Source organism: Acipenser ruthenus, chromosome 2 (genome assembly GCF_902713425.1).
Source record: "Acipenser ruthenus chromosome 2, fAciRut3.2 maternal haplotype, whole genome shotgun sequence".
Taxonomy (NCBI): Eukaryota; Metazoa; Chordata; class Actinopteri; order Acipenseriformes; family Acipenseridae; genus Acipenser; species Acipenser ruthenus.
The window spans coordinates 7,204,294-7,232,112 of record NC_081190.1 but is presented as its reverse complement, the minus strand read 5'-3'; the positions used below and the strand labels follow the sequence as shown (position 1 = coordinate 7,232,112).

The following is a 27,819-nucleotide window of genomic DNA, read 5'->3' as shown; positions in this document are numbered from 1 at the left end:
AGAAGGTCTAATGAACTAATGTAGGACCTGCTTGGAATAAAGACCTCTACTGGAACGGATCTTCAGGACCAGAGTTGTGCCCTAAAGGAAAGCAAAGCTTGTAGGTCCATGCTTGTTAGCCTTCTTGCCACACTTGGTAAACTAAACAAGCATGGCACTGTTATCGATTTATGCCCTCTGCTAGCCTCTCTATATATTAATATTAAGATGCCAGTAGTATACTTGCTCTCTATGGATAACCAGGAGACATATCTTTCTGTTGCACGTATCTGACACCTTTCCCGTTGTATGGCAGGTTAAGGTTTGCGTGGGAAACACAAGGAGCAGATTGATAGTACTGGGCTGCGGTGAGTCATAGGCTGCAGTGCTTCTCTGCAGATATATTTCTATTGTTTTTCTTCTCAGTCGTGATTCACCCGGGTCCTCTGAAAATTCCTCCCACTGCTTTCAATTATCAGGGAGCTCATTTAATTGCCTCATGCTCAAAAATCTCCATCACAGGTTAAAAAGCCCCAGCTGGATAAAGGTTGTTTGAGAGATCTAGCATTGAATCGCCTTTTCATATTCTGTGCTGCTGATGCTGCATGAATATTTTTTTTTTAACCAGGTCTCATTCAAATCCAACCACAGAATGACAGAATTGCCAGAGAAACCGCATTGTTCCAAATTACACCACGCTGTTAAGCAGAAGCAGAGCTCAATCTACATAGTGTAAATTCAGCTGTTAACTATAGATTAAAACATACTTTCTGTTCCATACTGTACTTTATAACTGCTCTTATCTATAACGTGATATTTTGTATTGTGATATTTTGTACTGTGATATTTTGTAACAACTGTGAGTCACCCTGGATAAGGGTGTCTGCTAAGAAATAAATAATAATAATAATAATAATAATAATAATAATAATAATAATAATAATAATAATAATATCTGCTAAACTAGCCATTTTCTCAAATTGCTAAAAAAAAACTGTCAGGCTTTGACCAATTTACTACAATGGGTATACAGTAAAACCTTAATTATCTGAACCTTGATTTTACAAACACCTTAGTTATCTGAACAGCCCCTGGTAACCTGTTGTGTTGTTTGCAGTTCATTCGTCACATCTGCTCCATTATCATAGAAAGCTTGCTATCCAGCCAATATGTATTAAGTGTCTTCCTCTTTTCTTGATTTATTGAAGCAAGACACAAGGACCTCACCCTCACTGCCCAAACTGGACCTCCATGTTATCCCAGTGTGGAAGAAGGGAATCACAGGCAAAGGCGTCGTCATAACTGTGCTGGACGATGGGCTGGAATGGAACCACACTGACATCTTCAGGAACTACGTAAGAGTTTGTGCTGGGCATTATCTTCAGAAGCCGTGCTATCGGCGACACTAATAAGGGCCCTATTTTATTTGAACAGCGGCAGATCTAATGCATCCATCCTTAATATAACAAACCTTCTCTTTTGCAGACCTCATTCCACTCTGTATAGATTCAAGGATCAATAAAACAAACATGATAGTCATCACTCGCCACATCTGTAAAAAACTCAATCAGTGCCATCACTGACATGGGAAAGAAGATCACCATGACTTACAGCCACAACATTCACATGTAAAAATGAAATTACGTCATATAGACAGAGAGACAGACAGGGCATCTGAATATATCCTCAGATTCTGATACTCGAATAAGTTGTGCTAAAGAATGTCCTTGTCAGGTTTCATAATAACTGGATGAGTGGCTCTCTAGATGCATTTAAAAATGGGAACCCAAGGGAGATATGTCATTGGCAGAAGATTAGTGTCATTATTGTTTGTCTCACACTGACATTGCCTTGCTTTGTTTCTATATGTCTAACTGTGTTCTCATGAATAAAATAAAAGGCAAAATACATTTCCTGTCGGGGTTGATGTAACCCTTTCTCAGTTGACGCTGTTCAGTGTTTGCCTTCCATCCAAAGAGATGTATTATTGATTGTTATATAGAATCATCAGTGCTGCTTTATTTGAATTGGACCCTATGTTGAATCTATGTGCTGTAACCACATGAAATTCTGCTTTTCAGGTGCATTTCTGACACTTTCTCTAAGTACAGTAATCCGTCGTGTATCCGCCCGTCACGTATCCACCCTAACCGTTTATCAGCCATGATCAAGCTCTTCAGCAACTTTAGTTTATTATTGAATAGAGAAGATTAGTTCAGATCCTACTAAAGTTTTCATACACTGTGTTGTATTGTCACGTGAGCTGTTAGAACATAAGAACATAAGAAAGTTTACAAACGAGAGGAGGCCATTCGGCCCATCTTGCTCGTTTGGTTGTTAGTAGCTTATTGATCCCAGAATCTCTTCAAGCAGCTTCTTGAAGGATCCCAGGGTGTCAGCTTCAACAACATTACTGGGGAGTTGGTTCCAGACCCTCACAATTCTCTGTGTGTTCAGTTTGTTGACTTGATATGTAAATATGTAAATAAATCCTGTTCGCCAGAGCTCCCTAATAAAAATAGAATCTCCAAACAATAATTGTGTGAATATAGTCATTGTTACAGCCGTGTAATTGTATTTAAAACAGGATTAATTTATCCGACTTTGTACATATCCGCCCTTACTCTGGTCCCACCGCAGTTGGATACTCGATGGATTACTGTATTGAAATCTATGAAATACTGTAATGAAAGATTTTATGACCAGATATTTGTCGAAAATGTTATGAAGATTTATATGAATGTTACATCGGGTTTCACAGTTTGCAGCTTTCATGAAGGTGTTATGAATGGTACATAGAGTCCAAGTCAAGTAAACGCTTACACAATTACAGGTATCTCTTGCTTCTTTACATTATCGCCTCCCATTTTCATAGGATCCAGAAGCAAGCTTCGATTTCAATGACAACGATCCAGACCCCTTTCCACGATACGACCCAACCAATGAAAACAAGTAAGTCAGACTTCTCCTCACCGCTTCAATAACAAACTGAAAGGTGTAATGTATGTCTTCAAGCTGCCTTTTATGACTCCTGGTGAGAGAATACATAAACACAAAACATACTGACCACATTTGCTGATTCAGGCGTTGGGATTATGGGAATACAGAGTCATCATCTATTAACTCACCCTGCAGTTAAAACATAACCCAAAGTGGCTCTAATGTATTTTGGGGGATTTTCTTTAGTGCATGTTTAACAGGGCGGAGGCTGGTTGCACAATCGAGCATCTTAACCACAATCTTAACCTCATCTCATCTCACCGCCAAGGGACAGGACCGACTCCGTAACAGCAGTGAATCACACCGCGCTGCCCATTACACTTGAAACGCAATGCCAGATGGTTGGCTGGTAATCAGTTTAAAAGCAAGACTTGCATATAATGTCATTCTCTATGAATCCAATACTCAGTTGCCGATAGTTCTATTTATTTAGTTTTGTTTTCTTTGCTGCTGCTTTCTGTCTTTGCAATACCTTTAATACGACTCCCCCAGTGGAGAACCCGTTGCATGAGGAATGCAGCTTCTTCACGCAGCATTGCTCACTGTAATACCTGTCAGTATAACCAGTTGTTGTCCTGGTATCTTTACCATGTCTGAAAGCACAATCAGTGTGCTGATTGTAGTAATCATACTATCCATTTTTCCACATGTACTGACAGCAAAGTGTTGTCAGGTAGCAGCAGCCCTATAATAATGACCAATGTACAACGTGAGACTTCAGCCGTGATTTCAAACACTGTCTTCAGCAGGCACAGCAGCCTGTCGCACACGTGACCCAGTGCAAATATCATGGAGTCTGCTAATCTAACAGGAACTGCACTCTGTCTAGGTGTAATGCAGAAGTCATAAATACAGCACAGGCTTTATCTCTATGTACGAGTGTTGGGAATGTATTTTCTTTCCATTCACTTTCCATTTATTTGCTATGAACTTTGAAACATTTTCTGCAATACAGTACAAAGCGCCAACAACCTTGACAAAATGAAACCCTTCCGGGCCGTCTTCGGGCCTTGTTTTCAGAATCAGGCTGCTTGGCTGTGCTCCTACTGTCTTCTTCCAGTGGCTATTTCAACTACACTGCATAAGCAAGTATAATTTCCTCTCAACACCACTGTACTGCAGCCCTGTAATCCACTTTCACCACAGAAAAACATGCAATCTACTGCAGCTGCTGTCACAGAGCCACATTGTTTTTCCAAAGTAGCGGCAGCTAAGAAGAATGCATGACCGGCCAGGGCAATGCTTTTAGTCACTACATTCAGAGAGTCTGTTCTCTCTCTCTCCTTTGTAATAGGAAGTCTGGGATATAATCCATCAGAGATTACATTATTCAGTTACTGCTGTGTGTGGGAGGCTATATTAGAGATCCAGGAAGGAGGAATTTTTCATAGTAAATGTGGTGCAATAAATGCTATAGTAGTTTTTACATTGTGAGGAGGTTGTGGGTATCAACGCAAAAGGATACAGTAATTCCTAGGTGTCTGTTTCAGTTCATAATTGCTGATTATTCAGTTTGAGGGCATTGCCCAAATGTACAACCGAACCCTGTGACAGGGTGCCCACCCCTTGTGGATATTTATTTATTATATGGATGTATTTTCATTTGTATTATTTGTATTGTATTATAATTATTGTGTTTGCGTATGGACAATTGAAAGCCGTCCAACGTTATTGTTTATTATTTGAGACTGGCGAAAAAGCCTGTCTTATAAAATGCAGTTGGCGTGGATGGGGTTAAATCCCCGTCCCGAGAAGCTCGTGGTAATGTGGCTGGAGCCTTAAAAAGGTAATTGTTTAAGGGTAATTAAGGCTCCAGCCACAGAATAAAAGACCCACTCCAGGCTCATTGAGGGAGGAGAGTGTAGAGGAGTAGAGAGAAAGAGCGAATGCTACAGTAAGTGAACCAAGGTACTCGTTTTATAGAAAAGATTATTTGTTAGTGTTTATTTTGTTTTGGCCACTGTGCCCATTTCCTTTGTGTGTTTTGTTTTGATTGTCTTGTTTTATTATTTAATAAAGATACGTCTGCGGCCATTTTAGCCCCAGCAAGGACAGGTTTGAGTCAGTCTGAGTGGTCAGCACACTGCTGTGTATGTGCTGGTGCTTGTAGAAACCATGTCAAAAAGAGATGCTTGAACCCATCCAGGTCCTAGCTGCTGCTTTAGCTGTAGGGTTTGATTGGAGAAAGTAATACAGAATGTAATGCAGGCTCTGCCACTGTGACAAGTCGATGCTAAATGTGTCTGACAGCCTCACTATGACCAGTCTTCAGGGTAGGAGTACCCCATTAGGATTCCTTTGCGCGGTCAGTGTGACAATGTGGCCTTTAAAACATCTTAATGAAATCCTCTGAAGGCTTTTGCCGCACTCTGAAAAGGCCAGCAGTGTGGAGTAGTGGTTAGGGCTCTGGGCTCTTGACCGGAGGGTTGTGGGTTCAATCCCTGGTGGGGACACTGCTGCTGTACCCTTGAGCAAGGTGCTTTACCTAGATTGCTCCAGTAAAAACCCAACTGTATAAATGGGTAATTGTATGTAAAAATAATGTGATATCTTGTAACAATTGTAAGTCGCCCTGGATAAGAGCACCTGCTAAGAAATTAATAATAATAATGAAAAGGCATGTGGAAGGGTCTGAAATGTCACTCTCGGTCTGGTTGTTGTGCACTGCACTATCTAATTATATCTTATTCAAAAATAGCTCAACATACCTTCTGAACTATCTAGCGTCATTGGCTGATTCATCCTATTGTTGTTATGCAACATCCGTGCACCTCTTTTCATGATTTCAGCAGAACACATATCCTCTTGTCATGTCATCGTGCTCTGCCAGTCTCCAAAAACACATCTGTGAGCCCCATCCCTTTGAAGTATCAAGAAGTGCTTTTGTGACTGAGTAGGGCTACACTTCACTTGTAGATCTCCCATAAACAAAACTACATCAAAGGGAGCAAATGTACTCAGACAATGCTAAGGAAATGACATCCATGGAAATCAGTGAAGTCTCCCCAGTACAGGTTCCATTAACCCCACAATTAATCAGTGGTCCACACTGATCAGCATTTTGATCCATTAACTCGTCATTTGAACAGAATTTGAAACCAACTTTTGTCTGTTATTCAGTGACAGCTGTCCAGTAGATTTCACAATGATGATACTAGTATAGGTTTTGTAAAGGCTTGGTGTTTCAGCCTAATGAATGGAGAGGCTAGGGCTGGTTGTGAGAGACTATTAATCACATGGGGCAGCCACCTTTCAACTCTGCAGAATTAAAAGGTCACGGCATAATTTCTTTGGAATCAGGAATTCCTCAAAAGGTACCAGCAACTGGATTCTACAGGCTCAGATAATGCCAGGTGCATTCTGATTCAATATTGGAGGAGCAACAAAACTTGACTGTAATTCTAATAAAATGTGATATTTGAAGGTACTTGACCTCTTATTTAATATTCTGCTGTGCGTGTTCCCTGTCATTCTCTGTTGTTGTTTCTTCTTAGATCGTCATTTACCAGACTTACTAACTAATGTCACCCTTGTGAAAGCTGCATTTCTGAAGTGAGTTTGAGAAATGACCACAATGAGGTGTGCAAAAGTAATTTCAGTTGCAAAAAAGTGTAAAGATCTATGTGTAGCAGTGGTTCTCAACTATATCCCTCAAGATCCATTCCAATCAAGTCCTAAATTATTGAATTAAACCTTAGCCAGTTTAATTAACTGATGTAGGACCTGGTTAAAAATAATATCTGGACAGGAATTCAGGGCCAGAATTGGGAATCAGTGGTATGTCCTTCTAAGGTAAATTGTCATGGATAGCAATTGCCCTGACAGTATGAATGTTGAACAAGTCCTGACAGGGTTTTGTTCTGGTTGGTTTCAGGCACGGCACCCGGTGTGCAGGAGAGATCGCGATGCAGGCGGATAACAATAAGTGTGGAGTAGGGGTGGCTTACAACTCAAAAGTAGGAGGTAAAGTGGGCCTTTTTCTAATTTACCTTTTTTTCCCATTTCATTGCCATGGTGGTTTACCCCTGCTTAGTCCTGGTTGTCAAAAATCGGATTAAAACCAGATAAACTTATTTGTTATTCAGATTTTATGATTGAGTGTTTGACATGAAGGGAGGCAGAAGTTCAGATTTATGAACCCAGCAAGCACTCTGATATTTGAAGCAAATGTATTCCATGATATGAAAAACATTATATGTGCTCAAGACCTTTATGTTGGGAACCCCTAGTGCTTACATCTTTAGAGCTACTGTGCATGCACAGGTTTTTATTAGGAAATGTAGCTATTTGTGTGGTAAAAACTAGAAAGATATAATAAATAGTCTTCTATTTTCCAGGCTTGTGCTTGTAAAAAACAAAAAAGTGTGGTACAGAGGAAGGAACGTTATATCAACTGGAGTTTAGCCAGGGTAGTACCAGAGACAATGACCGAAACTATATCGGCACAGAGGTAGGATCATCTGAGATCGTCACATTGATGTTTGGGTGTGAGACTAACCCTGACCCTATGTGCATACAGTGCACGTTCACTAACACTACAGTGTGTGTCAGCTTAGAGAGAGCTAGAGAGACACTTTATTCAAGCCAGTATGGAAAGTGAAAGTTAGAAGCATTTCCAGCAAATGGTCTGAGCAGTTTTACTAAGTAGTATCTTAATGTGGTTAACAGTTATCTCTAGACCTATGCTGTACTCTAGTGCAATAATGAATGAATAAGACAGCCTTTTCCGTGCTCACAAAGCGTGCTGTGTTTACTCTTGCTGTTGGGGTATTGGCGTTTCCTGGCAGGCAAGCTGCTTATTTTAATGGGGAAAGTCAGAGCAGTGGAGCCATTTGGAGAAAGCTGTCTGACTGGAAAGTGGCTCAATTCTGTTCCTGGATCATTAGGTCCAATGAGCTGAACACCTGCTGTAAGCTCCCAGCCACCGTATACTGAGTACAGCTTCAGCAAAGATCAAAGGCAGTGTTTAATCACCCAGCAATAAAGAAAACACCATGAAAGGTCCACAGTACATTAATAATATTAGTGATAATGGGCCATATTTTCCACTGGGCTGTAATGATAAGGCGTGTCTTATTTAATTTAAGGCCAGGCAATCTCTGCATATCCAGACTTTCTGTAATTACACCCGTTTCATTTTTTTCCTTTTCCTGTTAAATTACTTTAAGAGCAAATGTTTTTTTTTCTTTTTCTGGGATATGTAACTTGTTTTCAACACAACTAAGGCTAGCAGAAAATGTAATCCTAGCCCTTGTAAAGTAGTGCAGAAAGAGTTACGTAACAAATGAAAATCATAGCTTGCCTACATTATCCTGGGTGTCTATTATGATACTGTTGTTACCATCTATAACCAGGGCTATTTTTTGAAATGTTACAGTATCTTTTCATTTCAGAATGCAATGTTGTCACTAAATGGTTTCAATGTAAAATAAGTCATTATTTTATTTTGCTGGATTCCATGAAAACAAGTTAAAATGGTTTGTTGTAAGGTCTTCTGTAGCCAAGATTGAGAATTGATTCTTCTTCCTATACTGAAGAGCCCCTAATGACGAATTGCCAAGCAAGGAATGTCTGTTAAGAATTTGAATTAACACGCCGGAGGGGCAGGCATGCAAGGGGATAGACTGCTGCAGGGTGACAGACTGAAAACACTTAAAATGAGCACAAATATCATGGTTACATGCCTTTTGTCCCTTCATCCAGTGTCCCACACAGACGTTTCAAAATGTTGAATGCATACATTACATAAATGACTTGTGGCTTATTTGTGAGTCCCTCACCAAGTTCATGGTGTTTCAATCAGGGATTAGGATGCTGGACGGGATAGTGACAGACGCCATTGAGGCCAGCTCCATTGGGTTCCACCCGGATCATGTGGACATCTACAGTGCCAGCTGGGGCCCCAACGACGACGGCAAAACTGTGGAGGGGCCTGGACGGCTCGCACAGAAGGCCTTTGAATACGGCATTCAGAAGGTTAGTGGGGAACTGGATTCGATGATTACTGGATTGCAACTCTTTATCTGTGTCATCTGTATTTTCTTAATGCCTTGAAATTAAATACCTTTTGGGATGAGGGCTCTTCAGAGTTCTGGGTGTAGATGGAGTTCATGTGGTTGTGTTCTCTCTCACTGCACATGGATCCAGCCAGATGTTCAGCAGAAACACAGGGTTGCATAAGTACACTGGTTATTACATTGTCCTCTAGTGCATGATAGAGCATGATATTTCTCTATGAAAATGGTCTGTGGTTCCATTTAAAGTATTCTGTAGTTCCCCTGTGATTTAAAGTGAGGTTAAACTATAAAAGTATATTCACTAAGTTGGGGCGAATGGTGTGCAAGGAAGGGATGAGCTATGGGGAGACGATCCAGGGGGTTCTGAAACGCCTTTTCTCATCCCCAACATTTCTTACGTTCCTATTTTCTTGTAGACCCCCTTGTCTGAGATTCAGAGTTAACGCTTGAGCAATATACTGTACATACTGTGCATAAAACATATTTTGCAATAAAAAGGAAACATACCTAACTGAGGATTACTTTGCAGGTAAGTGAGTTCTAAGGGGTTGTGTGTACTTTTGTAAATAAATCTTTCTGGGTTTATTATTCTGTAGGGCCGTGGTGGAAAAGGCTCCATCTTTGTGTGGGCGTCTGGGAACGGGGGTCGTCAGGGGGACAACTGTGACTGTGACGGCTACACAGACAGCCTCTACACCATCTCCATCAGCAGTGCTTCACAGCAGGGCCTGTCTCCCTGGTACGCAGAGAAGTGCTCCTCAACGCTGGCTACAGCCTACAGCAGCGGAGACTACACTGACCAGAGGATTGTGAGTCTGTGCCTCTGTTTGAAATTCACTCCTCAGTCAATTCCACAGTCATTATTATTATTATTATTATTATTATTATTATTATTATTATTATTATTATTATTATTATTTATTTCTTAGCAGACACCCTTATCCAGGGCGACTTACAGTCGTAAACAAAAATAAAAGCTATTGAAACAAAGGAGATGGGTAGTTGGCTGGAATTATTATTATTTATTAATTTTTTTTAATGTTTAAATTGGAAAAAGGCTTTCGTTAGCGATTGTAGTAGAAAGAAAGCAAAACACACTTTCCCCGGTCAGGTGTGCTTGGTTTAATCCTTGCTGGATTTCTTTGTGCATTCTGGGGATCAGCGCGATTGTGGCACCGTCAGGAACCTTTGCTCAAGCCTGGTCTACACAGTAAGAGCTTGCCATATGAGACCATTATTATTGTGTGTAGCGAAGATTTACTAGAGTTGCAAAAAATAAAAAACAATGTTGATTCTCTCGTTGGTTTGCTGTGGTCCTTAAATTGCTATATTGAGTCCACAGTTTGCAATTCTTCTAAATACATACTCTGCTGTTTTGTATTTCCAGACCAGTGCAGACCTTCACAACGAATGCACGGAGACCCACACTGGAACCTCTGCCTCAGCGCCATTGGCTGCAGGGATTTTCGCCCTCGCCCTCGAACAAAAGTAAGGCTCTCGTAACTTTCAAGGCTATCTAAAACTTCATTGTCAGGTCTTACATTTATTATTATTATTATTTATTTCTTAGCAGACGCCCTTATCCAGGGCGACTTACAATTGTTACAACATATCACATTATACATTATTTCACATTTTACAGATCTCACATTATTTTTACATACAATTACCCATTTATACAGTTGGGTTATTACTGGAGCAATTTAGGTAAAGTACCTTGCTCAAGGGTACAACAGCAGTGTCCCCTACTGGGGATTGAACCCACAACCCTCCGGTCAAGAGTCCAGAGCCCTAACCACTACTCCACACTGCTGCCCCTTACAGACCCCAATTAGCCCTTATCTTAGACTACATGACCAAATACACAAATACATTATGTAGTAACTCCAGTCAGTAATATTTCCTATAGTTTATGGGCATAACATGCCTACTGTTAGACTGCATTGTTCAAGGCAAGCAGTGAAGGTGCTTCCTTGCCTGACCCAGCAGACCCACTCATGTGTGGTCTCTGTGTTTGCCTGACAGCCCCAGCCTCACCTGGAGGGATCTGCAGCACTTGGTGGTCTGGACATCGGAGTATGACCCTCTGGCCAGCAATCAAGGCTGGAAGAAGAACGGGGCGGGGCTAATGGTCAATAGCAGGTTTGGGTTCGGCCTTCTCAACGCTAAAGCGCTGGTCGACCTGGCTGATCCCAAAGTCTGGAAGCACGTGCCAGAGAAGAAGCAGTGCATTGTCAAAGACGAGACCTTTGAACCCAGGTAAGTCCCTCTTAGTTTATAGTTTTGTAGGTTGATTGATTTGTTGACTGTCCATGCTTAGCACAAAGTGTCTGTATAAACATATTGCATATACACTATCAACCTGGGACCTGGTACATGTTGGAGGGTAGTGTGTGAGAGACATCTATTACACAGGGGTAGACAATCTCTGGCCATGATATTTTTGCAAAGTCAAAGATTACATACAGTTGATTGTATATCATAGTTAATGTAATAAACAGTATCAGCTCTTCAAATCTGTTATCACTCTTATCTTGATTACTACCTTTCCTTTCAACATTACTGTAGATTGCATGATTCAGAAATATAAACAAACAACGTAGGTTCTATTTACTCTCCTAGTCTCTGTAGCCATGGAAATGGATGTTGGGATTGTCATATAAATCTGAGAAGAGAAATGTGCTCTTCTCAGATAAAATCCCTCCTCCACAGAGACAGGGGGAGAAAGATTTAAAAGCTCGAAATAATAGTACAGTATTTAGCAGACCCTTCTCTCTGTGGAGACCCAGCTGCTCGCACTTATATAAGAGGAATAAGAAGCGGCCAATTGGCGTAGTCAGTTATTTGAAACTTGGCCTTTCACTTTTACAGGTTCTAAACCAGCTCAGGTCATGTGGAATACATTACACCTCAGCAGACAGGTCACTTCATTAAAACCATGGCATAATTCAGCATCTTTAGCATTCTTTGACCTAGGACTGGATTGGAAGGATGCTCCTTCAGGTCAGGACTGATATGTATAGGAACAGGCATCTTTGTGCTAGTGTTACTTGTCTTTTCCTTTGGGAACTAAATAATAACACGCGAGGACAAATGTTATCAGGTAAAAAAAAGTGAATGTTCTCATTGAAGCAGGGTATCCTGACACAGACAGGCTGATCACTTTCTGGTCTGCAGCTGGTAGTGTTGGATTTTTATTAATATGATCATTCGTTCTTATTCTCTGTAATAATTATTGCATTTTGATATATGTATGTTTTTATTCAAATTGATATGCAGCACTACTAAAAGTATTGTAAACAGTAATTCAACATTCATCAAATTACATTCTACCAGGACACATTAGATTACAATCATAACATTATTAAGATTAAATAGCAATATATCACTATACCAAAAGGAAATAGACCTTCACTTGGTGTAAGCTTCATGGCCTTTTTCATCATTTATTAATATTAATTGTATATAATGTATATAATTGCAACAACTTATAAACATATTAGTTTATAAATTGATAGCCTAATATAGAATGAAAGTAATATTTCCCATGTCTGGATGAACCCCCTGCCAAATTAAAATGATGCTTTTAGTTGCAAGGAAACGCAATGAACTCACCTCTACTCCTATAGGATCTATACAAGCCAGGAGTCCCTATGCTGCTGCTGGGTGAGAATGCTGTTTGGGTGTGGATGCTGTTTGGGTATGGATGGTGTTTGGGTGTGGATGCTATTTGGGTGTGGATGGTGTTTGGGTGTGGATACTGTTTGGGTGTGGATGCTGTTTGGGTGTGGATGCTGTTTGGGTGTGGATGCTGTTTGGGTATGGATGCTGTTTGGGTGTGGATGCTGTTTGGGTGTGGATGCTGTTTGGGTGTGGATGCTGTTTGGGTGAGGATGGTGTTTGGGTATGGATGCTGTTTGGGTGTGGATGGTGTTTGGGTGTGGATGCTGTTTGGGTGTGGATGCTGTTTGGGTGTGGATGCTGTTTGGGTGTGGATGCTGTTTGGGTATGGATGCTGTTTGGGTGTGGATGCTGTTTGGGTGTGGATGCTGTTTGGGTGTGGATGCTGTTTGGGTGTGGATGGTGTTTGGGTGTGGATGCTGTTTGGGTGTGGATGCTGTTTGGGTGTGGATGGTGTTTGGGTGTGGATGCTGTTTGGGTGTGGATGCTGTTTGGGTGTGGATGCTGTTTGGGTGTGGATACTGTTTGGGTGTGGATGCTGTTTGGGTGTGGATGCTGTTTGGGTGTGGATGCTGTTTGGTTGTGGATGCTGTTTGGGTGTGGTTACCTTCAGGGGCTGACATGCCTCTTCTTTTCCACAGCCTGTCTGGCTTCTCTGCAAGTTACACATACCTAACTCCCTCCCCCCAAATGTAAACACATTCTCAGCACACAGGACCACCCCAAACTGGATCTACAAAGCAGAGGATTAACAATGTGCTTTCAAACAGATACACACAAGTTATACAAAGTAAATGTTATATAGAAAATAAAGATTATTCCAACATGTAAAACACACACACACACACAGATTATACAAAGTAAATGTTATATAGAAAATGAAGCTTATTGCAATAGTAGTTTTGTTTGCAGATGGATGCCACCCTTGTAGTTAATGTATACTGCAAGCCCAACCTCCTAATTAAGAGCCTCACTCACATCACTAACTAACTGGCACAATATTTACCAACCGCTGTTGCCCAGAGCGCTTGGTAGGTCAAAAATGAATGATTAAATAATTAAAGTGTGATCATTAATGTCACTACATTTGTTTGCATTGATTTAGTTCCAGGAGACCCACTGGTTTGTTTACTAATTCAATACACAAAAATAGATTTAATTTCCAGCCATCTGTTTAATAGTTCTTATGGATTAACCCCAAACACGCTCCTTTAAAACAAGAAGCGGTTTATTGAGAAAAAGTTGAACAAGAAATTGTTTTTGAGGAAAAAGCTTCCCTACAGAATAAATATAACAAATATTTTTTTATGTTCTGTTCGTTATGTGGTGTACTATTCCTGTCCATGTTTTTCCATTCTAAATGGGTTGTTGTTATTACATAATTCTGTTCTGTTTTGGTACAGCTAAGATGTGGAATTGCGCACTTTTGAACATAGACAGTTTGACTTGGGTGACAGTTTCCTGTGTTCATGTGGACTAAGACCTGGCCCTAGACAGCCAGCACACATTTTGCATAGCCATAACTGAGGTTCTATATTTTACATGGTTATCGTGGATTACAGGATTACACGCTACCTGTCACATTTAGGAGCCTGGCATTGCATAGAGCTGCATGATTTTTTAAAATGTCTTCAACAAAAAAGACACCAGCTGCATTAAAGAGTGGAAGTATTTCTGCTAAAGATCACTCTGTCCAGGACAAGAAGAGGACATTTCACGTGGCGGGTGACTTTTTTTTTCATTTTTATTTTTATTTATTTTTTTGTTTTATAAATTGTTGAAAACAGAATGTCATAAAAAGGTGAACATAAAAACAACATATTCTGGAATTTAGCATTTACTGTTGTTCAAGTCAGTATTTGAGAACATATGTTGTATAACAAGTGTAAAGAGAAATATTAGATTTTTAATCTGACAGGCCATTTTTTTCTGTTTTAATAAATAATATGTTTAATCGCGAAATATCTATTTTTAGACCGCAAAGTGTCGTGAAATAAGCAATTTTTTACCGTGAAAAAAATACAGCCCTGGCCATAACTTGACACCAGAAACTGTTAACATTTCGACTGCAATTCCACTACATTATTCATTAACTAGCCACTGAAGCAGCTGACGTCCAATACAGGCTCTCAGTCAGTATGAACTGCACACAGGTCCTCTGTATACTACAGTAAAACTTATATTATTAGAACTAATTGCCACCAATTATGCAATGCTGTACATGGCTTTCCCAATCACCCCTTTAAATGTATAACCTGCAGTCCTGTGCTGTTCTGTGAATACCAGGAATGGAGGGCTCCTTTAGAAGAGCACAGCACACAACAGGACAGGTTAACAAGGGGCTGTTCAGATAAAAGAGGTGCTTGGATAAGCGGGGTTCAGGTAATCAGAGTTTTACTGTACTTATAAGAATGTGATTGTCAATGAAGTTAATGGGTGTTAATTGAAAGTAGTATAGAAAAGGTATTTGTTGACTGATTGACTCTTGCAACAGGTGCTACTAAGAGATCTTTTGTGTGTGTGTGTGTGTGTGTGTGTGTGTGTGTGTGTCTCGATGCACTACCTCTTGACACAATGCTCATTTGTAATATGTGACATACTTCATGGCTAAAATGCATCTTAAACCTTTTTGAATTACCACAACATGGCTTCTAACTTGAATCCTGAGGAAATCTGGTAATTCACAGGAAGAGATTAACCCAAATGCTTGAAGCGTCTTTTGTCATAATATATTTATTTATTTGTTTTGCAGGGCTTTGAAAGCTGCTGGCGAAATCATCATCGAAATCCCCACGAAAGCTTGTGCTGGCCAAGAAAATGTCATTAAATCCCTGGAGCATGTTCAGCTGGAGTCCAGCATTGAATACACACGGAGAGGAGACCTTCACATTACTCTGACATCCCCTTCAGGTAATGGGCATAGCTCTGTTGCCATGGTCATGGTTGCTAGGCAATACATTCAATAACCTTGTTTAAGGCTGTGTCCACACTATGCCTTTAAACCGTATTAGAACCAGACTCGAGATCACCTCAGGTGGCAGTCTCGAGTCCGGTTCTAAATTAGATCACATCAGGTAGTATGGTTTGTCAGAAGTGTGGACGCTGTAATACCAAACTACATTTTTTCTGCATCCTCCAATATCCCAAAATGCTTTCTGATATGTATTGGCACATGGACTTTACAAACACAGTCCTCAGAACAGGCGGCTGAAGGAGTTGAGAACGACTGTCAATACTGCTGTACCGTATACAATTTCTGAGGCTTGTTGTAAAATGGTGACTCATGGAGCGACATGATCAGATGCTGAATTCAAGGCACATTGATATCTGGAGCGATGAAATCGGTCAAGGAGAATTTTCAAAACAAAACATACACATTATGATAAAATGTGCCTTGTGTTTTTAAGAAACAAAACCATAACGTTCATGCCAAGAAGCCCTATGTCTTCCGTGGGCACGGCCTCCATATTTGCAAGGTTGTAAACAGACATGCTGGGATAATGTCATATTAAGTCCCACAGTCCACTGCACTGCTAGGAACTGTAACTGGACTATTTGTATGCATTGAGCCCGACTAAACACAAAATGGTACTTTAGTGTGGACGCTTTGAGCTGGATTAATTGAAACGTTTTTGAGTACGGTTCTCGAGATCTAGTTATGTAGTGTGGACAGGGTGTAAGTTTGCTGGTTAAGCCATTGGCCTCTAACAAGTTTGACATACTGTCCCGTCCCGTCCCCCCTAAGTATAATAATCTTCCAAATCTAATGCATTTAGATGAATGACACCATGTGTTAGTTGCAGGAGTTTTTATTAGACCAGTGTGCATTGTCAAAACCAGTGCAGGGAGCACTCTGGGGGTGTCTTTAATAGACAATTCCAGGGGTAAATGGGTTATTGGAATGATTTATTATTGAACACTTCATTAAGCTTCAGTTCTGTTTCTCCAAAATTGAGGTCAACATCTTCTGTAATCTGCCTTTAGCTGGCTTTGAGCTTAAGTAGGTGGGGGAGGCAGAGGTTAAAGGGGTTTTCAGTGTTTGAGTGTAAAGACGGTAGTCATGCAATGGGCTTTAAGCCTATGCCTCCCTCTCATAAGCATCTGTTTTCCTTCTGCCAGGTACAAGCACAGTTCTGCTGGCAGAGAGGGAGAGGGACACCTCTTCCAACGGCTTCAAGAACTGGGACTTCATGTCAGTGCACACCTGGGGGGAGGATCCTACAGGCACCTGGACATTAAGCATAACCGATGTGGTAAGTGAGAGCAGGCGCTTTTTAAATGAATACCCTTGCTTCAGATAGCGAGTATAATGCAGAGCTGCAGAGGCGTACAATTCAATTCCTTTTCCTTCTTTCCCAGTCAGGAAGAATGGAGAATGAGGGCAGGATTGTGAACTGGAAGCTGATCTTACACGGGACGTCCACGATGCCGGATCACATGCAGAAGCCACGGGTTTACACCCCTTACAACGCTGTGCAGAATGACAGGAGAGGAGTGGAGAAAATGGGTGACTCAGAGGTATGTTTTACAGGACAACAAAAGGAATGTTTGACATGGCTTTAAAGACTTTTCCTTTCTTGCTCTATCATTACTTTGATGACATCACACATATTGATTAGATCAATATATACCTCACCAGGATAAGCCACAGCTGTTGTTTTTTTCCATGCCAGGTTAACTCCCTGGATTGCATCAACCACCTGGTGATCCCAGGATAACCACTTATAGGTGAATTTTGATTCCTGTCCTGTAAAATGCTCTACAAAAATCCAGCTGTGGCTTATCTTGGCAAAGTGCATGTTGAGACACAGTTTGATCAAATCAGCTCCTTATTTTCTCATGTGTCATGCCTGGCTCTAACCACGGCTGTTCTGTTTGGCTTCAGGAGGACGCCACAGAAGACAGTGAGACCTTGAATGAGAAACACCGGGAGGACACAACTGCCGATGTCAAGGTGGAGGAGAGGGCACCCTCGGAAGCCCTGATGAGGCTGCTGCAGAGCGCCTTCAACAAACAGACTGCCCAAAGCGAGAGCCACAACAACGAGCAGTTCCGCATCCCATATCACAACTTCTACCAAGCGCTTGACAAACTAAACAAGTATTCCCAGCAGCAGGACTCCGAGGACAACCTGTACAACGATTACAGCGACGCGTTTTACAACAACAAGCCCTACAGGCACAGGGATGATAGACTGCTGCAGGCCTTCTTTGACATCCTTGCCCAAGACAACCAATAGGCGTCCATGTGTTGAAAATAATCACCTGCCAGAGCTCCATTCAGGGTTAATTCTGAGTTTTAGTTATTTAATATACAGTATCAACAAAAGAGAGTATTGAGCTGCATAGCCAGCGTCACACAGCAGAGTCAATGTTCTGAATCTGGAGTGTGGAGCTGGCTCGTAGCCCATTATGTTTGAAATCTAATACGAAACTAAACTGTCTGTCAGTAACGTACAGAAAGTATTTCATTGCGTTCCTGACAAGGCTACAGTCGTTTGTTGATTGTTTGTATTAAAATCAAGTGAATTTCATGAGGTAAAGTTTGATAAGGCTTGTTTTTCATTTTTCAAATTCCCTCACAATAGACTCCAACCACAATACCTGAAATAAAAAGATATCTCCCGGGTTTCAAACCCAGCTTTTTATGTGAGCCATTGGTAGACAACTGAGTTATTCTAACCTTGTCTAATGCTATACCTTCATCCTGATATCATTGCCCAAGTGTGTAGCTGCGTACCAGTAGTTACTGTGTGTGCTTGAATGCACAGACTCGGGGTTATAATTACCTGAGTCAGGATGTAGTTACGCTGCCTCAGAATTCAATTAAGTGATAAAGTCATTGATGTAGAATGTAATTACGGTACGGCGTGATTTCATTATGTGGTTTCTTCGGAAGTGCAATTAGGTGATTGTGTCAATCAAAGTGGTACGAGAGATACATCTGGAGCTTTGCAAGTACCAACTCCCTGTAGAAAATACACATTCAAATGCTACTGATGTGGAATAGCAAATAAGTCGTATTTATGATTTTCCAATAAGATAAATCCCTGATCTTATTCTGTCTTTCCTGGTGTGCTGTGAAGACATACATAACTTTGATTTCCGACGCAGGTTCATTCATTTTACATTATGTTTAATGGGGTAGCTTACTGTCACAACTCACTTGGGCTCTAAAAAAAAATCAAATTCTTTCCTCTAATTAGCGGATTATCACTGTCTCCCTTTTTTCTTCTGTTGAAGATATTTTGGTTCTTTGGTCGTATTTTGTATTTTAATTTGGACTATGCAGATGCTAAACAACGCTAGATGCTAATGCTTCCTGGGTTCATAATTGATTCACATGTTGTGGAATAAACTCAATATAAAGGTCTCGCTGCAATCAGATCATGTGACATACATGATTGCAATTTATCTACAGTGAAATATGTGCGTATCTTGAGTTAACATAAAAAACGCAACTTAAAGACTCTCAGCGCAAAAAAGGCAGACCAGTGACAATGTAAATAAAGCTAATAAGAGATGACAAAGTGTTAGTTAGCACTCCTTTAACAAAGGTTCCCTCTTCCAAGTCTGGGTTGTCTAATATGCATACACTTGTTGTTTATTGTCTTTGGTAATGTTTGTATAAATATTTGCAAAACAACAAAATTCTATTAGCTGACCATAAACCGCATGAATACTTTTTTGAGAAGCTCCAAACCTTTTTCAGGGGTTGAGAAAAGTTTGACACCTTATTTAATGACTCAAGACAGGGATTAGTTGTTAGTTCCATAATGATTCAGCACCCTGGAAGTTTCATCTCCCATTATAATCTCATAGAAGACAGCTCAGCTTGCAGGTGCAATTACTGCTGGAGATTGTTATGGCAATCTGCTGCCTGATTAAACAAAAAGTACATATGAGTGTAGGATTTGTATTTTAGAGTTAGAGCCTGGTGTTCTAAAGCTGGTAAATATACATTAGTTACTATTCAATTTATAAATTCAAAATATAATAAATACATATATTATTATACACATAACCTTGTTTATCCAAAATGCCATCTAACAGAGTATTGATTGTTCTGAGAACATTGTCGTTATAGTGTTAAGTTCAATGTAACTGCTATGAAGTTATTGTACTGTAGTTTGAAGTGTATACTCAATGTCATTTAACAAGAAAGAGATTAGGTCCTCAGTTGGTTTCAAGATCCTAAAACGATGACCACTTTATTTGGGCATGCTCTGTATCCTGGGACAGACCTGTGGCAGGTAAATATTTTCAACCCGTAAACTTGATGTATTGAGTAGAGTATTTTTATTGTTGTCATCTTAGTGCCTCCTGTGATTTTTCTGTGGAAAAAAAAATGTGAATGCATAAAAATCTTCGAAATGATATTTTCAAAATATATTTTCTTTACTTATTTATAGTACTGTATACCTGAAACAAACAGCACAACCTTATGAAAAACAAAAAAACAAACAAAAAGAAAAAAATACAGTATATATCAAAGATCAGGAACCCAGTGTATCTTCCAATTCCTAAGCAAGCATTCTCCAATAAAATCGTGTGGCTTTTTTTTAAATAAGGATGCTGTGTTGTTTGAGCATCGTAGTGGTTTTGATTTTTTTAAGTACTGTATGTGATGTTAATATTCCCAGTTCTTTCTGATTAGTATGATCTGTCTCTTAAGTCTAATACAGCATGTGAAATATGTTGCAGAATCCATACTGTGTGGTCTTGCATATTCTGTTAAGGGAAGAGGTCAAAGCATGTTACTGCTTGAGCATGTCAGTGAATAGAGGAAGCAGCCGGTTCATGACAGAAGTAGATGTTGAAGGCGAGATGGGCCAAAGCAGGCTGCTTGACCTCTTACTGTACATCAATATATTTGATCCATGTATTATTTTTTTGTTTGAAAGCCTTTGAAACAAACTTTACCATGATACTCACATGATTTATCATCAACGACATTCAGATCAAAACAGCAAAGTGGTATTTTTGTAGACTTCAGACACATTCCCAGTTCCCACTATGGGAGGCAATAACCACACAGGAACCTCTTTCAACATTGCATGTGGGTTCTGTATCAAATGGTACAAAACCCCTTCACACAAATAGGTCCACATGAGCTGGAATGCCCCGTTCATTTTTATTATTATTATTATTTATTTCTTAGCCGACGCCCTTATCCAGGGTGACTTACAATTGTTACAAGATATCACATTATTTTTTACATACAATTACCCATTTATACAGTTGGGTTTTTACTGGAGCAATCTAGGTAAAGTACCTTGCTCAAGGGTACAGCAGCAGTGTCCCCCACCTGGGATTGAACCCACAACCCTCCGCTCAAGAGTCCAGAGCCCTAACCACTACTCCACACTGCTGCCCTTTCATAATCTCCAGAAATCTCCAAAAATCACATGAGGTAGACTAGAGCAATTGGGAAATGTGTACTGCAGCCGCCTGAGCTATGCTGGATGCATACCTTGGGAAATGTGTTCTGCAGTTGCCCGTGCTATGCTGGATGCACATCTTGGAAAATGTGTACTGCAGCCGCCTGTGCAATGCTGGATGTGCACCTTGGGAAATGTGTACTGCAGCCGCTTGTGCTATGCTGGATGCATACCTTGGGAATTATGTTCTGCAGCCGCCTGTGCTATGCTGGGGTGCACCTTGGGAAATGTGTTCTGCAGCCGCCTGTGCTATGCTGGGGTGCACCTTGGGAAATGTGTTCTGCAGCTGCCTGTGCTATGCTGGATGCACACCTTGGGGAAGCCAATTGTTTTTATCATTTTCTCCCCAATTTCGTATAGCCAATTATTTTTAGGCTCAGCTCACCGCTACCATCCCCCACTCGGGAGCAGCGAAGATGAACACACACTGTCCTCCGAAGCGTGTGCCGTCAGCCAACCACTTGTTTTACACACTGCAGGCCCGCCATGCAGCCATCTCAGAGCTACAGTGTCGGAGGACAACGCAGCTCTGGTGCCCGGCCAGACTACAGGGGTCGCTGGTGCGCGGTGAGCCGAGGACACCCTGGCCGACCTAACCGCACCCCCCTCTCCGGGCGGCGCTCGGCCAATTGTGCGCTGACCCCTGGGAACTCCCGTCAGCGGTCGGCAGTGGAATAGCCTGGACTCGAACCGGTGACAATCAGGCTATAGGGCACATCCTGCACTCCACACGGAGCGCCTTTACCAGATGCACCACTCGGGAGCCTCAGTCAATTCTAATTAGACTTTCTCACTGAGATTCCTGTTGCTATTAGCCTACAGCAATGTGGCTGACCAGCAGTGCACAGCTGATTCAAAAGACTCATTAGACATTCCATCTTGAACCTTTAATTTACACATGTGTGTAATGTCTTATAAAACACTGACGGAAACTCGAAATATGGGGCTATATGTGAGTGTGGGGGCCAATAGTGTGTACCAGGAAATTTACATGTCAATATTTCCTTAAACTAATCTTATGAACAGTTCCCCTTCCTCTAAACCAATAATAAGGTCAATCAAATATAAATAATTTAATTTTAATCAAATATAAATAATTTAAGTTTAATTTGTTCATCCCTGATTTTAATCATTGAAACCCTAGCCAAACGAACCAAAAAAATCCTAATCTTAACTTTTTGTTGTTGTTGTTGTTGTTGCTTGAAAAGGAATTAAAAAATGTAAAGCAAAATAAACTTCTTATTGCTTTGAAAGAAAGGGTTAAAAAAACAAAAACAAAAAAAAACAGCACATTCCCAACCAAGACGTGAACCCCTTGTGCAATACCCAAGCAACGACCTACTATAACGCTTTAATGCTCAGGTTATGTGTAGGACTCTGGAGCTCCAGACGATCCCAGATGCTTTTTCAGTAGACAAACCGAGACCCTGCTGTCAGCACGGGTTCTCTCTTCATTCAGGGGAATTGAATGGAAGGAATGCAGAGAGGTTGTCGTGACTCAGAGAAGTGGGGTATTGAATGGAACACAAATACAAAAAACACTGTAGAAGTGAAAATAGATTCCGTACTAAAATAAAAACCTAACAGCTGCTGGAGCTTTAGCCCACAAATCAACAAACTGCTGATGAAGTCTGACGGTGAGGACTGAAAAATTATTTTAAAAAATGAATAAATCTGTTAAAGCTGCTGTTTGAGAATGAAAGCTATTTTTTGTCAGCAGATGGAAATGTTAATTAGGTCCCATTTTTTTATACTAACAAAATTATAACGTCCCATTTGGGAAGTGAAACAAATTCAGATTATGTCCTTTTTAGACCCAGGTTTAGGTATTTCTTCCTATTACTTGTTGCTTGTATTAGCCCTGATTTGGATTACTGTAGGATTAATTTGGTGTTGAAAACAGTTTTTATTGATGACGTTATGCAGGTGATATTTCAAACAGTAGTGCACTGAGCACACAAGCAAACCATATCCTTTACATACCTCACTACCGGTATGCACTATAATTTGACAAGTATGACCCCTAGTGGACAATTCTGGTCCGCACCGTCCAGAGAAGACCTGCTCTTTGTTCCACTTAATACCATCAATTACTAATTGGAAGTAATTTAGCCTCTGTCCAGGTATTAATAAGTCCTTTGTTTAATAGAACGTTTAAACCCTAACTGATACATGGACTATGCACGTTTTCATTGTTTTTCATAGTGATAACATGTTTTAAAAACTATACCTAATCATTGGTATGTGTAAACACCTTTATGGGATGGAACCAATCCATAGTTTTAAAGCTACCGTATTTGCCAGGAAAACCACAAGGTGGTGCTAGAACCGTGCTTATTATATTTGTAGGCTTGCATTCAACTTTTCGAAGAGATTGTAAGTCTTTTGTAAAAAAAAAAAAAAAAAGTTTGATGTACTAAAACTAATTTAAAAAAATAAATAAATAATCCAACCCCTTACTATATTTAATTGATTTATAGTTAATTGATTTTTGGTGAATTCTTAAGGTGTGTCTATAGCTCAATTGACAATATTAAAAAAGTTAAATCACATGACTGGTGGGGGAACTAGCAACGGTCCAGTGATAGGAATTGAACACGAGGTTCTAACCACATTCAAACCCAGCAGGCATCCAGGGGTGGGACTGGTGCACTGGCCACCTCACCCATCCTCGAAACTTCATTATTTTGATGCCTGCTGACTTTGGAACACTAAGAATGTGAAATATCAGTTCTGCCATTATTAGTGTGACCAACTGTACGGTGAGCTTAAGTAAGTAATACTGTTTCAAAATAACAATAGAGTAGACATGGAGGAATGCAGTACAGTCACAGATGTACTGCCACAGTAATATATAAAAGTCGTTTAATTATTGTCACATTTCCAGTTGTTAAGAAAGGGGTGTAGCTATGCAAACCTTCATGTGTGTTATCACTGAACAGGCAGGTCCCAGCCCAGCTCTGGTACTTTAGACAGCATCGCAAGCCTTCTATGTGTTTAAGTTGTTGAAACTGCAGAGTCATGTTTTAACGGTGCGGTACTGCTCTGAACTGCTGAGTCATAGCTAGCAGGACAGCTGCTGTGCATTCCTCCCCTGTAGGTCTCCACCCTCACCATGACTTCAGAAGTTTTCCATATCTCAGGTTTCATTACTTTCCATAAAGAGATAAACACGCAGCCTACCTTTAAATTGTAAGAGGTAGAACTCCCAGCAGCACACACAGGAACATCTTTCCAGTCATCGAACTTAAACATTTTACCAGGCTAATAAACCCTGGGGTCAGGGTCCCAGGCCGGCCAGCAGAGAGCACTGAAGTGTGAACTAAAAGTGAACTAAAGGTCAACTAAACCTAAACCATTTTAATCCCACTTCCTGTGGATCCACAGCCAAGACTGACAGCTAAGCACTACTAGGATTTGAACCAGCAAACTCCTCATGGCGTGACCCAGCCTATACTCACAGGGTCGCCCCTTTACTGGGTGAGTGACTGGGGACCCCAGTGCCTAAGGACCTCACATTTAACTCAAAACAGTGAGGGTTAGCATTTTGTTCACCGACCTCTTTACATATGTGGATTATTGTCACAATTTGTTATAATTTTCATCAACTTGCATAGCAAACTACTGAAGTTGAGTAAATTGTTATACAAAAAAGACAATGCTAAAACACCTGCTAATGTCTTTAGTGTTTAAAGGGCAGGCAGGTGTGTGAAGCCAGCTAGTCCTAACCTTTGACCTGACTCAGACCTGCGTTAAACAAATATGACTAAAGGGCAGTTCTGCATGAGAAGACATGGCATCCAGACACCCTTTCAAGGGATACAGAAGGGCAAAGCTAAGCATTCTCTGGCACTCATTTGAATACTTCAGTATTATATAAACTTGATTAATGTTATGTATCTTGGACCTCATTACTTAATTCAAGGCAAAATTCTTTAGATTAAAAAATAATGTATTAATTTGCTTGCTTCTTGCCAAATAGTATTTTTGTTCCATAAATGATAATGAACAGGGGAACAAAAATACAATTTGGCGATGTCAGTAAATTGCAGCCTTTTATTTTTTTGTTTTGCTTTTTTCGTTTGCAAAAAACACGACAGTTGAAGATTTTTTGCATGAACTGAAAAAATAAAAATGTAGTCTGCCTGACAAACTTGTTATTCAATGATTAACGCTACATCAGACAACAGCAAAAATATATATATATATTTTTAAAATTGCATTTCATTGTTTTAATTCAACACCATAATAAAAGTCACACTCTTAAAGAAAACCATGTCTGATTTCAATCTTGGCAAGCATAGTTGCCAACTTTGCGTTTGCTTGTTTATTTTGACAAAGTTCAGCGCGATTCAATTCAATCACATATGAATATGGGACCAAACCTTCTCTTTATACTTCAGGGCAAAGGGTCCTGCCAGAAAAAAAAATGAAAAGAAAACAGAAAGAACATGCTTTGGAAACCATTATGAACTAAAACTTCCTTTTTGTAATAAATACATTTACTGCGGCCTGTGTTTTGTTAACATTAAGCATGCTCCATTTACTGTGCTCTGCAGGAGGAAAGGACAGACCTGGCTCCACCACAACAAACAAAGAATACTGATCACACTTAATACAAACCAGGAAACAGTAAACAGACAGGAATTACATAGCAATTAATAAGGTTCTCAGCTAGCCAGTAATAACAGGTAATAGTAATTAGGTTAAACAACAACATGGCACATGTAGTTGTTTAACCTAAATATTAAAATTGATTGCAAGGTATTTTACAGCTCTTTTTAGTAGAAAGATGCAAACACTGGCAAATACATTATTTATAGAGCAATTGGTGCCAATGACATTTTCCTCTGTCCTTTTCAGAACAATCAGGTCACACAGTTGGAGTGTAAAAATGACAATGATGCTCACATGAGTCGGTGCTACAGAGCAGAGCCCCCCAGTCGTGAACTCAGAGAGAGAAGCCTTGTTTACTTGTGGAACAAGCCTCTCTGGTCTGTAAACGACAGTATTCCAATCACAATCCAGACCCAGCCTAATATCATAAACCTTACGTAACTTAACTGCAGTAAATGTGCATGTTACTTTTCTATAAGGGTGGTGTACAATATATATATATATATATATATATATATATATATATATATATATATATTCAATGGCGAAAACTTAGTTAAAGTAATGTTTAGGTTTGGTTGCAAATGTCCAAAAGGTTAGGAAATTGCAAGTTAAGGTAGCCACGCAACCTTAACTCTGCACCCTTATGTGTATGTTTCCTGTCACACTTGACATCACATATGACATCATCAATGACATGAGCAATAACATGAGCAATGACATCACTAAGCACATGACAAATTCTCCCCGAAGACTGGCCATACGGAAGTCATTGTGATTGGTAACATGTTCAGTAACTGCATTATCTTTGCTTTCGAAATGTGCTTTAACCAACAACAGATTTCCATGTACTCAGAAATGTGTAATTCATGTTGAGGTATGTAGTGATGCATATTTGATGTTTGGAAAGGAGTACCTGAAAATGGATGGGACATGCAATATGTGAAACCCTACATGTAAGATAACACTCTCCATTAAATTTCACTCAGAAGACACCAGTGAAATAGAAAATGAATGTCCTGTAGTACTGTATGGTATACTGCTGCTCCATGTATACTGTGAGACACAAAGCAGTGTTTTATGTTTCTTGGAAGCATAAAATCCACGCATTACAATCCACTTCTGCTTTATGTACTTCATTGAACTGCAGAAATCTGTAATTGTACCTAAACATTTCAATGTCATAATTGGCTTCCAGCCATAAGATTATGTTAGCAAGAATTCTTACTGAACTGTAAAGTTTGAAAGAAGAATGGGTAACAAGTATTGACAGACTTTTCTTTTTTCGTATCCAGCAGGCAGTATGTATTTATTTTATGTGAATCAATGTGTTCCTCGACAAACAAGAGTTTTGTTCAAGCGGGGCCATGTAAAGCTGTCAGTCAGATCATTAGATTAATAAAGCAAATTACAACTTTGATAGAAACAAATAATCACAAACCCAATAACAACGATCTTCAATAAACAAAAAAGCATTGGAGTTTAAAATAGGAGGTGTCATAACAAATACACTGTAGTCTTTATTTTTTATCCATTTGGTGGACGCCTTTATCAGAGGCTTACATTTTATTATTTAACTAGTGCTTAATTTGTGCCAGAGCTCTCCAGGGCTGAGCCACGGCACCTCTTTCCCCCTTTAGTTATTTATGATATATATATATTTTTTTTCGCTGGTGAGCAACAATACAACCCAGCTAACAGGGTAATAGTGTAAAGCAGCACTGCATCCTCTGTTTCACGTGTTCGTTTCTCTGACCGCTGACGGTGAGTGTGTGTGGAATGGAACACGGACAGTTTCGATGAACTCCCGACTGTATCATAAAATGAGGGGGGAGGAGAAAAACGTATTTCCTAAATGAACAAATTATTATTAGTTTCCCCAGTACTAAAGGCACAAACAGTAATTATTATCACTGATTACCAGTTTTATCCAGACAGAAACACAGATCTGACCCGTGTGTGCTGAACTATAGGCTATTCAATGTCTCCCTATTCAGTGAAATGGAACGGTCGAAAGCAACGCTACCTTGCCCTGACGTCAGACAGAAGTGACGTCAGACCGTTATCTTTTTTGGTTCAATTTTT

At 40.1% G+C, this 27,819-nt stretch overlaps 1 protein-coding gene across 2 annotated transcripts in view; it reads left to right on the top strand.

Moving 5' to 3' along the window:
• Positions 1-20,386, top strand: part of LOC117403513 (neuroendocrine convertase 1-like) — a 32,122-nt gene extending 11,736 nt beyond the window's left edge. For both annotated transcript variants that reach the window (XM_058987816.1, XM_034928435.2), the window contains exons 4-14: positions 1,188-1,334; positions 2,855-2,931; positions 6,854-6,942; positions 8,783-8,955; positions 9,593-9,805; positions 10,384-10,484; positions 11,022-11,255; positions 15,430-15,587; positions 16,797-16,930; positions 17,037-17,195; positions 17,563-20,386. In XM_058987816.1, coding sequence (XP_058843799.1) covers positions 1,188-1,334; positions 2,855-2,931; positions 6,854-6,942; positions 8,783-8,955; positions 9,593-9,805; positions 10,384-10,484; positions 11,022-11,255; positions 15,430-15,587; positions 16,797-16,930; positions 17,037-17,195; positions 17,563-17,916 — 1,839 coding nt within the window. In that variant the 3' untranslated portion in view covers positions 17,917-20,386. The remainder of the gene's footprint in view (positions 1-1,187; positions 1,335-2,854; positions 2,932-6,853; positions 6,943-8,782; positions 8,956-9,592; positions 9,806-10,383; positions 10,485-11,021; positions 11,256-15,429; positions 15,588-16,796; positions 16,931-17,036; positions 17,196-17,562) is intronic.
• The last annotated feature ends 7,433 nt before the right edge of the window (positions 20,387-27,819 follow it).